The sequence below is a fragment of the Sturnira hondurensis genome, unplaced genomic scaffold (assembly GCF_014824575.4).
Source record: "Sturnira hondurensis isolate 20B ecotype Veracruz unplaced genomic scaffold, ASM1482457v3 Scaffold0020787, whole genome shotgun sequence".
Lineage (NCBI taxonomy): Eukaryota > Metazoa > Chordata > Mammalia > Chiroptera > Phyllostomidae > Sturnira > Sturnira hondurensis.
Window position 1 is genome coordinate 2,600,673 of NW_028093418.1, and position 14,413 is coordinate 2,615,085.

Here is a 14,413-nt window from a genome sequence, read left to right on the forward strand (position 1 = left end):
ATCTGTTCAAAGGAGTATTAGTTTCCAAAGAGGCATGAGCCAAGTCTATTAACTTGGGAGGCAATTTTAAGAGTATGTATGAGTTCGGAGACCAGAAAGTTTGCGAAGAACTTCTCTAAGGCGTAATCAGTCGAATTTGCAGACTTGCTTCTTCCATTTCCTGTTTGTCATAGAGCTGTTTTTGTTTTTAAGGAACAGTAACCTATTCTCTTTTCTGCTCTTTCAGGGAGTAGAAGGTGCGCTTCGGTTGTGGGTGGCAATTCAGGAAGTTGTCTCTAACGGTTCTTGAGTAAAGGCAGGATGCTGACTGTAGAGCAGAGAACTTGCCTCTGACGGAGCTGGCCTGAAGGGCTGTCCTAGGGCGGGATGCGTTCCCATCACTGCAGAGTCCAGGCATAGATCGGCTAAATTGGGAGTATTTTTAAGGAAAACGAGTAGTTCAGTTAGGGTCTGTACTACAGGGGATCTAATAACATAGGCCCTTCTAAAAGACACCTAAAATCCTGCACTTTTAGGGCTGAAACCACTTTGGCTGCATGTGAATTCTAATCCTAACAAATAGAGTTCTTGTTAAATTCTTTCCTGTTGAATCTTTTAAAAAAATTAAAATGGGCAATGTCATGGAGGAGACTTCCGCCAAGATGGAGGCATAGGTGGAAACACTGTGCCTTCTCCCACAACCAAGTTTTAATACAACAAAAGTTTTGGAGAACTAGGACACACCTAAAGACCAGAGAACGGAATTATACGGAAGTCCGACAGCTATGAACCGTTCAACGGGGACGGTAAGAGAGGCAGAGCCAGCAGCGGAGCTGGGTCGGGCAGGACAGATCCTCCGACCTAGGCGCGCAGGCAGCCCAGACGGAACCAGTCGGGGTGCGGGGCAGACTGACCAAGGTCGCACATTCGCGCACGGTGAGACGGACCACGCAAGCCCCAGGGGGCGAACCCAGTGGTGGAGGGCTGACAGCGGTGGCACACTCGCGTGCAGTGGAATGAAACGCATGGGCCTGGTGACAGTGGTGGCTGCGGTGCCGGTGGGGGTCGCGGCAGCAGGCGGCAGAGGGAAGCCATTGTCCCTCTTTGACCCCGCCCCCACATACAGTGTCACAACCCAGCGACTGAGTTGCCCTGCTCTGGTGAAAACCTAGGGCTCCGATCCTGCTACTTAACAGGCACGAACAGCCCAAAAGATGGCTCAAGAAGAACTCAAAGTCCCAGAGCCAATAACTCTAAGCGACCAACAGATGGCCAGCCTCTCAGAAGCCCAATTTAAGACACTATTTATCAGGATGCTCACAGAACTGGTAGATTACAGTCACAAATTGGAGGAACATATGAAGGCTAAACTAATTGAAATGAAGGGAGATGTCCAGGAAACCAATAGCGATGGAAAGGAAACTGGGACTCAAATCAATGGAATGGACCAGAAGGAAGAACAAAATATCCCACCAGAAAGGAATGAAGAAATGAGAATTCAAAACAATGAGGAGAGGCTTAGGAACCTCCAGGACATCTTTAAATGTTCCAACATCCGGATTATAGGGGTACCAGAAGGGGGAAAGAAACAGCCACGAGTGGAAAACGTATTTGAACAAATAATAAAGGAGAACTTCCCCAGTCTGGCAAAGGAAATAGACTTCCAGGAAATCCAGGAAGCTCAGAGAGTGCCAAAGAAGTTGGACCCAAGAAGGAACACACCAAGGCACATCATAATTACATTAGCCAAGACTAAAATGAAGGAGAGAATCCTAGAAGCAGCAAGGGATAAGGGGACAGTCACCTACAAAGGAGTACCCATCAGACTGTCAGCGGATTTCTCAAAAGAGACCTTACAGGCAAGAAGGGGCTGGAAAGAAGTATTCCAAGTCATGAAATCCAAAGACCTACAGCCAAGATTGCTTTATCCAGCAAAACTTTCATTTAGAATGGAAGGACAGATAAAGTGCTTCTCAGATAAGGTCAAGTTCAAGGAGTTCATCATCACCAAGCCCTTATTATATGAAATGCTAAAGGGACTTATATAAGAAAAAGAAGATGAAAAATATGAACAGTGAAAGGACAGCAAACTCACAGTTATTAACAACCACACCTAAAACAAAAGCAAACCAAGAGGACAGCTAGATCAGGAGTGGAACCATAGAAATGAAGAACACATGGAGGGTTAGCAACAGGGGAGTGGGAGGAGGAGAAGGGGGGAGAAGGTACAGAAAATAGCATAGACGGTAGGTAGAAAATAGATAGGGGGGAGGGCAAGAATAGTAGGGGAAATATAGAATCTAAAGAACTTGAGACACGTGGTTATAAACTAAGGGGGGGAGAATAGTGGGGGAGGGAGTGTGCGGGTGGAGGGGAATGAAGGGGGGAAATAGAACAACTGTAATGGTATAATCAATAAAATACATTAATAAATAAATAAGCAATGTCAAAAAATAAAAATAAATAAAAAAATTAAAATGGATGACAAAAATGGACTTCACCGTTTTTCAAGTCTACGTATCTAATTTTTCTTCCTTTCATATAAAATGTGGTGTCTTTAATCAACCTGATTACCTTATTTCTTGTGTTTTATTTCAGTTGGTCGCATTATGTTTCAGCTCTTCTCAGATATATGTCCAAAAACATGCAAAAACTTCCTTTGCCTATGCTCAGGTAAATGAACCATGAAAGTATTTCCAGTGAGAGCCCTGGCTGGTGTGGCTCAGTGGATTGAGCACGGGCCTGTGAACCAAAGGGTCCCAGGTTTGATTCCCAGTCAGGGCACATGCCTGGGTTTTGGGCCAGGTGTCTGGGGGCGGGGGCGGGAGGGATGTGTGAGAGGCAACCACGCAATTCTGGAAACACACATTGATGTTTCTCTCCCACTCTTTCTCCTTCCCTCCCCCTCTCTCTGAAAATAAATAAATAAAATCTTTTAAAAATTCTTTCCAATGAGAAGTCATGGCTTATAGTTTTTCCTTGCTTAATGAAGTGGCTATTTTTCCTTAAAAAGTAATGAGCTGTGAGCCCTGACTGATGGGATTCAGTGGTTTGGGCATCATCCCACAGAGTCAAAGGTCACCAGTCCGCTTCCCCCTTAGGGCACATGCTTGGGTTGCAGGTTAGGCCCTCCTGGCAGGTAGGGAAAGCAACAGATCGGTGTCTTTCTCTCAAACTGATGCTCTCCTCCCCTCTCCCTCTCTTCTACCTGTGTCTAAAAATAAACAAATAAAAGTCATTCAAGCATAATGATTGTTTGGCTGTGAGATGAGTTTAGAAAATAAAAGACATTTTCACCTTGGAAATCAGGGATGCATTTTGTTTTTCAAGGGGAAGAGAGAAGAAAGAAATGATCTTTAAAAATGAAAAATAGAGGACTACTGTGTATAATGAAATCTCTCAACGTAGTTTATAATATAATAGCATTTTCAAAATGAATTTGGTACCGTTTCAGAAGTTTCAATACTCTGTACAAATTTAGCAATCCAGATTTCACAAGAAATTTAGGATTTGAAGATAGAGGAGCAAAAGATAATTAAGTTATTCTATGTTATATAATATTGGATTGATATTTTTTAAAAGTACGAACATAGAGAGGGAAACATCTGTAATGTTACCTTAGAAATAGCAAATTAAAAATTTTCAATCTGTATTTGGGTGTCCACACATGCATGTACAGTGTTTGCACCAGCTCCCGGATCATGTTCTTTTCTGGAATGACAACAATTGCTTACCTGTTTTTTCTCCTGTAGCATGTAGAGTCTGCACCACACAATTTAACCCTTTTTTAAAGATTTTCTCCTTGGTTTTTTTTTTAAGATTTTATTCATTTACATTTTTTTAGAGGGGGGAAGGAAGGGAGGGAAACATCAGTGTGCAAGAGAGGTATGGATCGCTTGCTTCTCATATGCTCCCAACTGGACACCTGGCCTGTAACCCAAGCATGTGCCCTGACAGGGAGTCGAACCAGTGACCTTTCTGTTTGCAGGCCAAAGCTCAATCCACTGAGCCACACCAGCCAGGCCTCGATTTAACATTTATATGCTGCTGTGTTATTTATTGGGGTGGGAGGTATTTTAATTTGTCACACTGTGTGCCTCTTGTATCTTGTACAGTGCCCAGCACACAGGAGTGATTTGACAAAGGAGTAACTGGATGGTATTTTCCATGGAAGGATGTCTTTGCAGCTAAACTTCCTTTCTTTTTTTTTTCTCTTTTTTTTCCAGGGGAGAAAGGCCTTGGGAAAACAACTGGGAAGAAATTATGTTACAAAGGTTCTACATTCCATCGTGTGGTTAAAAACTTTATGATTCAGGGTGGGGACTTCAGTGAAGGTAGAGCTGAAAGTTATGCTCCTAATAACTTCATCTGTCAGTTTCTAAAGTAGCCGTTATTTTTTATTGCAAATATTGTCACTTACAGTATAATGTAAATATTAAGTGGCCATTGAGTAGTTGTTGGATGAATAAATGTTGTAGACCAAGAATGTATGAAAAAACAAAATACCAAGGTATTTTTAGTTGTTTTTATGCTATTTTAATAATATAAGTACTTGGTGAATTACCTTATGATGAATGCCAAAGCACTATTTGATTGTATTTATTCTTCTGGTGTGATTACTGTTTGAAATAAATAGATTATGGAGATAATTATTTTAATAGTGTTTATTATAATGGAATGAGGTTTGTTAGGATTTTGATCACTGAAGCAATTACAAGGTATTATCTCCTTCAGCAAATTGAAACCATAAAAAGTAATTTATCTATACTAGTGTGTTTCTAATTTTCATTATAGTTTAATGTAGCTTGTTATTTGCAGGTAATGGAAAAGGTGGAGAATCAATTTATGGTGGATATTTTAAAGGTAAGCCTTAAAATTTTATTGTCTCTTGTTTCAGTTCTGATATTAAAGCAAGTTTGATCATGTACTTTTAATGAGAACAGGTTTACTTATAGTTCACTTTTTGCATGAAACTAATGCTGCATGAAAATACTTTATTTGCATGAACTTGGGGATAAATCATACTGTAATATGTAACTTAATTGACAAGATTAATTAAGGCTAACGTTATGGTTAAACATGACTTTCAGCATGGAGGTTAGGCAACTATATACATGAAAACTCCTATCTTCCTGCCTAAAACTGTCAACATATTCTTTTGTTTATAGAGAATGTGGTCTTTTGCAAAATGAAAAGGTAAGAGAACAAAGCTCAGTAACACGAACTCCAATTCTGTTCCCTTGCACCCTTCCTAATAAATTTATGGACAGTCTGGGTCAGGTTGTGGCTGGATTTCAGTATTGCTTGAAGACTTGGAAAATTCTTTATTCTATTTTATACATCTGTATCTTTTTTTTTCTTTTCCTGATGGGTTATTAGTTCCACATCAGGGAAAAGAATCTAGTTGTGTCTTTTTTCTCCCTAAACCAAGCAATGTCTTGAATAAAATTGGTATTTCTTTCTTCTTCAAGGTTTGTATATTTTCTTTTGTACACTAGAACTCTATGATTGTGTATTATTCCTATAGTAGTAGTATTTGCATAAATCTAACTATTGCACTTGCCCAAAAAAGCCTTAGAAAAGTCAGTTGCAGAGATTTATGACGGGATCCTGTAGTGCTTGGTTTCGATGCCATGATAGCCTCAGTGTTATAATAGTCTTTTATATTTCTTTTGGGGGAAATGGATTACTACTCTTTTTCAGAAGCCTGTTCCCAAGGTAATCATTTTTTAAAGTTTTCTGTGTTTCTGTTTGTTCTAAAGAAAGATTTGTTTGTATGAATGTTAGAAGTAAATTTAAATTCTCAAGTACTTCTGCTGGCATTAGACTAATCTCGAAGTGATCTTCATGACAGTGTCTCCGTTGAAGTGGTGGGGACAGCTCCTTAGCCGGTCCTGTTACCGCGTAGCTTTGAAACGAAAGCCGGCGGGCCAGTTTGCTGTGGCAGATACCTGTGTATTTTAAAATTGTATTTCACCATTTAAGTTGTTTTTACAGGACTTACTTCCTTAGATAATTTTATGATCCTATTGACTAGAAGGAATCCACATAATTTAATTCAGGCATGTCTCTACAACTTAATTTATGTAATTTTTTATTTTTACTCTCATAGTCTAGCTTTGGTTCAGCCAAGTACTGAATTTACCATATAGAAATTAATCACGTAAGAGGATTATTAAATTTCTCCCATGTATAGTACATTAGGCAGAATAATTTGGAGGAAATGAACTTTACTAAATAGAGGTTTTTTTCCCCCTAAAATTCCTTTGTTAGTCTTCCCTGAAAGCTACAGTTTAAATATTTAGCCAAAGTATGTTACTACTAAAAATGACTGTTCTAAGGCTGTTTGTATAAAGTATTAAATACTTGTTCTTTTCCTTAAGGCTTTAGTAGTATTTTTTGGTCTTTTTATGCTTTTGTTAATTGATTAGTTAAAACTTTTTTTCTAAATATTCAGTCAAGTATCTGTACTGACCAGAAGAGGAATTTCATCCTTTGCTTTCTATTTATTTCTGTGAACATTACACTTGAGAAGTGGTGTATAATTGGAGACTGACGAATTTGTGTTTTCTTCAAACAGATGAAAACTTTATTCTCAAACATGACAGAGCGTTCCTTTTGTCAATGGCAAACCGAGGGAAACATACCAATGGTTCCCAGTTCTTCATGTGAGTAGGCGTAATGCAGAGATGAGCTTTGAAACAGAGAAGCGCTGTTCGTGAGAAAGATGGTACAGCTAAACCAAATTTCGTGTGAGAACTTGGATTTTATTTTTAATTTCCGATGTCACAGTAACTGGTATGGTCAGGAGCCAGTTCTGTGTTCAGCATATATCCTGGATTTGAACAGTGATGCTTAAAACACATAAGTTAAAGATGTATGTTATTTTCAAAATAAGTTGTCATCTTACAAAAAGACATTGTCTTTGACTCTTAGCTAATTTGGGGGCTGAGTTTACCAAAGCTAGATTGGAACAGCAACTATTAATTATCATTTAAGGGTACTAGGTATATCCTTGTATAGTTGCTTTTTCTCCTACTGTGTCTCTTTGAGCCAATTTGAGAAAGATGCCATTCTTTTCTGATTTTGTATGGAAATAAGTGATTTGCTATAAAGCCAGTATTTAAAAAAAAAACTCAAACCTTATGAAATCTCTGTACATGATTTAATTAACCCAATGTTGTTGTCATTTCCACCAGAATTTATGATATTATCACTCAGGAAATGTCAGCATGCTAAATTTGCTCGTTAAAAAAACAAACACCTTTATATACATGTGCATGGACAGCCTGAACCCCAGTACCTGTTTCTTGTCTGAAAGGCCTTTGGAATACTCTTAATTTCATTCTTAACTACTGCTACTCCAAAGCCTGTTTTTATAGAACCCCCTGATATAAAGTATGAAAGGTAACTGTTTAACCTGACGTTCCATGCTTTAGATTGTGAGTAAATCTCTACAGTTGTGCTACATGTGCTGGAGAAATGTTTTATTCTTGGTTTATTAGAAACGGTGTTATTGGGGGGGGTCATCTTTCTAAATGGATGAGTATGAATGGCGCTTCCCTGTCTTTAAAGGAGTTCACATATAATAAACCTCACATTTTTAATGTGTCTGACAAATAGATGTCCAGTATGATTTGATAAAGTTCAGATAAGGGGCATTCTGTCCCTAAGAATGTCCTAAAAATGGAAAGCTGAGAGAGACGGTGACAGAGTGATACAGGAGAAAAGGAAGGCCTTAAGCAAAGAGTATTAATTATTGCACTTCTTTGTATTTTTCTCTTAACCTTCTTCGGGGCCAAAAAAGTAGTGGGAAGGAAATATTTTGAAAAACTTTTATATGGTAGTTAGTTATAGAAGCTGTTTGCTCTTTGATGGAGTTTCCCATTTCCATTTTTAAGCTTATCTGAACTGCGCGTGGTAAGACTAATGATTCATTGGTCAGGAAGCTACCGTCTGAGGGCTCTAAAGTTTCTTTTAGGGTTTTTTATATCAGGACATGTAATAAAATTTGATTTATCAGGGAGCAGCAGCTGCTTCCCATTGTTACTTACTGATTAGCTGGTTTATAAAATGTTAGAGTTAAAACTGGTACACCTACGTACATTAATTCAACCCAGTACGTGAGGTTCTCCCTTCAAAAAATTCAGAGCATCTTGTTTCTGTGTTATTTAGGGCTTGCTTAAGTCTCTCCTAGGAGCGCTCAGTGTCAAAACAAAATTAAGGCCATTGCTTAATTTTACATCAGACTGCTATTTTTGACAAGGAATGCCAAATGAAAATTCTAACTTTAGTGAATGAAGATTAAATGTTTTAAACTTGTTTTCATAATTAACTGTAGATGGCATTAAAGTCACTGTGAACCTGTAATTGGAAGAAAATTTTCTACTTGAAGTTTGAAATTTAATTCTGGAAATGAATTTCCAAGTTAAAAGCAATCTTGGAAATAATAGAGTGCTTTTGCACACTCAAAAAAAATCCTAATCTCTTTTTTTTTATGAATGTGCTTTTTAATGCTGGCTAAAAGTACTGCTTCCCCCTAGGTTGTAGTGCAAAAATCTAAACAGCAGTCAGCATTTCTAAACAAAACATTTCCTTGCTTTTATAGAAAGGATAGTAAAATGGAGATGGCTTTTCCATAAAAGAAAAGTCTTTGAAAATCCATCCACGTTTTGCAAATCCTTTAGGAGTTGGAAGTAGTCAAAAAGGTAAAACATACTGTTTTCCTTTGGTGGATGTGATTGCAGATGAAAGGTCTAAAAGTTGAGGTTCAGGGTCGTCGGTCACAGGGCGGCCTGAAGGCTCCCCTGCCCTTCACCTTCTCCCCACAGCCCCATCCGTGGCATCCTGAGCAGTCGTTCTGGAAAAGGGAGGGTGGTGTAAGACTGAGTGGTGAAATGCCCAGAGCTGCCTTTATAGTTCTTGTTTACAGGCTTAGCAAGGGCCTTTAATCTAGTCTTGCAAAATTGCAACTGTAGTTTATGTTCTAAACCTGTTACTTCGCAATTCCCGAGGAGTAAATTTTACACTAATCAGTGTGGGTATTTTCCAAATGTCCCTCAAGGATTCTTGTGCTTTGTGCAGTGGCTGTCGTCTTCGGTACTTGCACATTGAAAACTCCTCCCGTGCTCGCAGCGTTGCTGTTGCACAGCATTTTGCATGTATTTCTTCCTTTGGGTGGAACACTTATGTACGTGATGGAAATCAGGTTTTCTTCTATGAAGCTATTTGTAGTTTTTGCAATAACTGCTTATATCTAGTACCATGTCATTACATGGTTTTGTTTTAGGGGCCTAAATAGAAGAAAACTGATTATCTTCAGAACAGTGCTACTGAAGGAACACAAGAGGAGTGACACAGGGCACTGTCCCCATGAATTGCTGAGGAGATAGTGGCTCATGTTGAGGTATTTTTGAAAGAAGTCAAAGAACAGGGACCAGAGCTGTAACCAGGTTCACTCAGTGTTTAGTCATTTCGTCCTTTTTGTTATTTATGTTTGAAGCCAGAGATTAGGAAGAGTGGCAATAAAAGCTGTAGAATTACAGAATCCTAGAGTGGAAAGGACTTAGAGATCCAGTCCGTTCTTTTCATTCTGTAGATAATGCTCAGTAAAGAAGAAAACCCACATAAAGCCCAGGTTATGTAGAAATTATACTCACAGTCTAGAAAAAAATGGTAGCTAGAAAGAGAGAGCTACACACCATGAACTGTGAAATCTTCTTGGCCTCTCGGAATTTATTTCAGTTCGTTATTGGAAGTTTCCAGCATTACTGGAAAATAAAATGACACGTTATGAAGAGCCTACCTCACTTTCAAAGATAAAGTAAATATTTTAGGGTGAAAATGTGGACATAAAAAGAAGAAAGCTTTGTAGGTTGATGCTAAGTTTCTGAATATGTGGAGTGATTTTTATGCAAACGTCACCTTGCCTGGAGGGAATCATTGCCATCGCTGTGGAGGGTGTGGCAGGGCAGCTCCGGGCCTCTGGGCCCAGATCGGGGCGGCAGCAGCAGCGGCAGGGCAGCTCCGGGCCTCTGGGCCCAGATCGGGGCGGCAGCAGCAGCAGCAGCAGGGCAGCTCCGGGCCTCTGGGCCTAGATCGGGGCGGCGGCAGCAGCAGCAGCAGCAGCAGCGGCAGCGGCGGCAGGGCAGCTCCGGGCCTCTGGGCCTAGATCGGAGCGGCAGCAGCAGCAGCAGCAGCAGCAGGGCAGCTCCGGGCCTCTGGGCCTAGATCCGGGCGGCAGCAGCAGCGGCAGGGCAGCTCCGGGCCTCTGGGCCTAGATCGGAGCGGCAGCAGCAGCGGCAGGGCAGCCCCCTGTCCGCTGCTGCCAGGACTCAGGCTTGTGGCTCTGGCCCTTGTCCCCTTTGTGCTTAGTCTGTGTGGCCTTAAATCGCACCCACAGAATAGACCCCAGAGCTTTGGAGGAGTCTGTCAGTGGTCATAATTATAAAAGGATAAGAAAACAAGATAATACAGAAAAATCAAACCTGTCTCCACTCAAAAAGGGTTCGCGTTGGAACAGCCCTAAGTAGGATTGTGGGAGAAAAACAAAGGAGGTTTGAGGGTATGTTCTGCCATTTAAGAATCTGACTCGCAAGTGCCCCTGACCTGAGTGGGAGAGGAGTGCTGACCATTTCCGAATAGTGGAGCGGGGGGTGGGAGGGTGTTAAGAGCTTCATAAAGCCTCATTGACATTTTGGGTGGCAAAAGTAGATTTGAGAAGAAATGCTAGTAAGTGATAATAACCTGAGAACTTCTAGCTTTTTCCTTCCATTTTTTTGGGCTAATACCTTCATTTCAAAATTTTTTATGAACAAAAATGTTACATAAACTTAACCTAAGCCAAATTCTCTGAATATCAAGTGTCATCCCTAATCCAGTCTTAGTATTATTTAGTACTTATGAGACATATGCATCAGTGCGTATTGTGTTAACATGAGCGCTGAATTTTTGAAAGCTCCTCTGGGTGACATTTGGGACACATCAGTAGAGTGCTGTACCGTGGGTTGGTGAGTTTCTATTGCCCTTACACGGCTTTGTCACTGTGCAGTTTGTTGGTGCCTCCTCTGTGACGGTGTGATAGTTCCAGGAGTTGGAAGGGAAAAAATGCACATGGAAGGGCCCCTTAGGCAACAATGGGGTATCTCGTTTCCTTCTCCTGTGCCGCTCCACACCTAGTCACTTCTTTTACACTCACTGAAACTCCACATTGTTTGAAACATACTTTTGACAGTAATTCAAGTGTCAATGCCCTTATAAGAAATCAAAGCTTGTTTTTAAGTATTTTAATATTTAATATGTTCAAAACCCCCATAGATAATTTTGACTGCTGTATATAATAAGGTTTTTTACTACTCTCTGAGTAGTAATAGATATGATTAAAGTTTGAGTTAAAATTGGTCAGGCCGTGCCTATTCTGTGAAAAATACATATATAATGGGGAAAATCAGAGATTAAGCAGGGAAAAAAGTACTATCTGTGGCCAGGATTTGATACCATAGTCTTACACATTCATCTCTCTTGCCCTTCTCTCTTTTGAGAAGATTCTTAAAATTCTAGTTATGGCGCTTTATTATTTTATTAGGACTGTTTTCAATGACTTAACAGCTATAGCACATATGTGGCAGCGATCAGTGCCGTGTATGGCCCTCATTAACTGGAGTCCGGACACTGGCCTGTGAACTTCCGACAGCGGTCTGCTGTGGCACGGGACGGCAGAGTGGTTTTGAACGTGCGGGCACGCCAGATCTGCAGCTGAAGTGAAGCAGGACAAAAGTCCCCTGAAATTTGGTGTGTTCTGAACTCTCCTAACTCAGTTTTTTCCATTGGCATCTGTGCCTCCAACTGGTATGGCCGGCTTCCGGGTGGCCAGGGTGGACGCTCACGTGGCCTAGGACACACTGTTCTCTTTGAGAGAAAGGTGGTAGTTGCCTTTGCCAGTTGTGAGGCAAAAGGTCCTGTTTTGTGAGTAGGTATGAGCACTCTAGTGTTACAGTGTTAGGGACCGGGCGGATGCCGACTCCAGCTACAGAGCTTTTCCTAAGTGTAATTCATCTCCACGTGCGTACCTGTGTGAAAGAAAATTTAGAGCCCTCCATTTTAAAAAGCTTTCTTGCTTTGTGTAAAACTTGAAAATATTTAATTTCAAAGTTATATTGATATTAAAACATAGATTCAGTCTTGTCTTAAAAGTGTATTACAATTTATTTCTTGCAATTTTTGTGTAAAATTTACAGAAAGAGTGTTACACCGTGCGCTCCAAAGGTAATGTCTTATTACTCTAAGGCTCTCTCTCTTTCTCTTTCTCTTTCTCTGCCTTTATCTCTTTAATCCTATTGTTATGTGCATTGAACAATTTTAAGAAAAAAACTCTGCTTAATCTGTACAGCAGCAACACATGTAAAACAAGCCTGTGTTACTGCCCGTGGTTAACCCTGGGGAGTATGTTTTAATCTCAGTGGCTCGTTTCCGCTGTTCCCACACGTCTTCGGGGCGGGAGTGCTATGTTGTGTATAATGGGTTTAGATGTCATTTTCGTACAGAACTATCAAATTCTGTGTGAGGCCAAAAGCTTCATTGATAATGATGTAAAAAGGTAGATTGTGGGGTAACAGTGACACTTTTCAATTTCCAGCATTTACGAGGTTTAGATGAACGCTTGTACATACACTGTGGTGGGCAGAAGTAGGTTTACCATTGTGAGCACGTGAAACGCAGTTTGTTCTTGTAGTGCTATTTATTCATAATTGTGGCATTTATTAGTATTACTAACCTACTTTTGCCCACCCCTGTAACCTTAAAGCAGATTCAAAGGTTGGGGGAACCTGGAAAATCAATGTCTTAAGTGTCAGGAGAATATGAAATTATTGAAAGCTTTTGTCATTTGAAATGTTCTTTGTGGTTGTTTCTCCTTCAGATGTATTTTCACAAGTGTGAACAATGATAGTCTCTGGCCTCAGGTCTTAACTACTGAGCATAGGCCATCGCTGCTTGGGACTCTGCAGCTGCGCAGTTTGGAAAGATCAGTACAGTGAGAGTTGGAATGAGACCTCGTTGTTCATTTTAATAGACTAGAGCAGCCTGGGCGGAGCATATCCTTTCTCCTCTCCTTACCCCATTTGGCACCGTCCTCTGGTCATCCACGTCGGAGTGCCAGCCCCGTGCCAGTGAGCCTGCTTTACGCTGGGCTTTCTTTCATTAAGGTCCTTTCAGCACTTTTAGTCTACAGTCCAACCCAGTGAAGGTGTAAGTTGGTGCTGCTGCATCCTGAATTACAGATGCAAGTAATGGACCTAATTATTACAGCGGGCCGTCTGAAACTTGCCCTTGAAAGTGTGGTCCTGTCTTCATTTATTTTCCTCACTATCACAGGAAAGGACCAAGTTCATTTGTCTTCAGTTTTCATTTGAATTAAAAACAAAAGTTTAGTCTGTCGTAAAGGTAGCTTCAAATTCTATAGTGGTATGTGCCGACATCATGCAGTTAGCTAGAATATTTTCATCTTACCATTGGCTCCAAAGGTTCACCATAAGATGTTTTTACAGCACTTTTATTAGCCAGGGTGGCAAATTGAATTGGTTCTGTGTGTTTCAGAAAACTCTGTAGGCTTTCCCCAACACCAGAAGATTGAGAGTCCTGAGAGAAAGGATCAAGGAAGGAAGAGTAATAAGTCTAACCACAGACCATCCATTGTGTTCACTGCTACACATTTGAGACTGAACCTTGACATTGCAGAACATTTTTGCCTTTATATTTTTTTGACCTCTTTGCAGCTTTCGCACATGAAATCACTGTCTAGAGTACAGACTGATTATTTCCTCTCTTTAGAATGCCTTGGTTGAGTTTTATAATTGTGGGAAGCACATTTGTGTCTTAAAGATACTGACCCAGGTAGTTTCTGGATGCTGGTTTAATGATTTAAGCATTAGTGTCTCACCAATTTGCTAGAATTTCTTTTTTCTTTTCTTTTTTTTCCAAAATTTTATTTACTGATTTTAAAGAGAGGGAAGTAGAAAGAGAGAGATAAACACCAATTTGTTGTTTCACTTATCTGTGCATTCATTGGTTGATTCCTGTATGTTCCCTGACCAGGATCGAACCTGCAACCTTGGTGTATTGGAAGAATGCTCTAACTATCTGAGCCACCCGGCCAGGGCTCCCTCCCTCCCTCCCTCCCTGACTCCTTCCTTCTTTCTTTCCTTCCTTCCTTCCAGCTCTTTTTATTCATTTTTATTATTACATTAACTTTCATTACCACTTCTCAGTCTTTTAAGGAAAATTTGAGATTAGTGGTTTAAAAACTTAAGATTCCCTTTAAAATTCAGGAACTAATGTAATGGTCTTACAAAACTGAATTTTCTTAATATAAATGCTATGGTTCCTTGTAGAATAAGGGTTTTTAGCATTGTTGTGATGAAGGTTTAAATTGTATTTG

General features: G+C 40.2%; 1 protein-coding gene across 10 annotated transcripts in view; it reads left to right on the forward strand.

The window, feature by feature from the left end:
• Window positions 1–14,413, forward strand: part of NKTR (natural killer cell triggering receptor) — a 46,225-nt gene that overhangs the window by 10,806 nt on the left and 21,006 nt on the right. For 7 of the 10 annotated variants that reach the window (XM_037030401.1, XM_037030400.1, XM_037030402.1 and 4 more), the window contains exons 3-6: window positions 2,578–2,652; window positions 4,206–4,313; window positions 4,798–4,842; window positions 6,560–6,647. In XM_037030401.1, the coding sequence (XP_036886296.1) occupies window positions 2,578–2,652; window positions 4,206–4,313; window positions 4,798–4,842; window positions 6,560–6,647 (316 nt within the window). Of the gene's footprint in view, window positions 1–2,577; window positions 2,653–4,205; window positions 4,314–4,797; window positions 4,843–5,147; window positions 6,648–12,221; window positions 12,244–14,413 lie in introns of those variants that run through there. The other 3 variants (XM_037030406.1, XM_037030407.1, XM_037030409.1) reach the window with 3 other exon arrangements.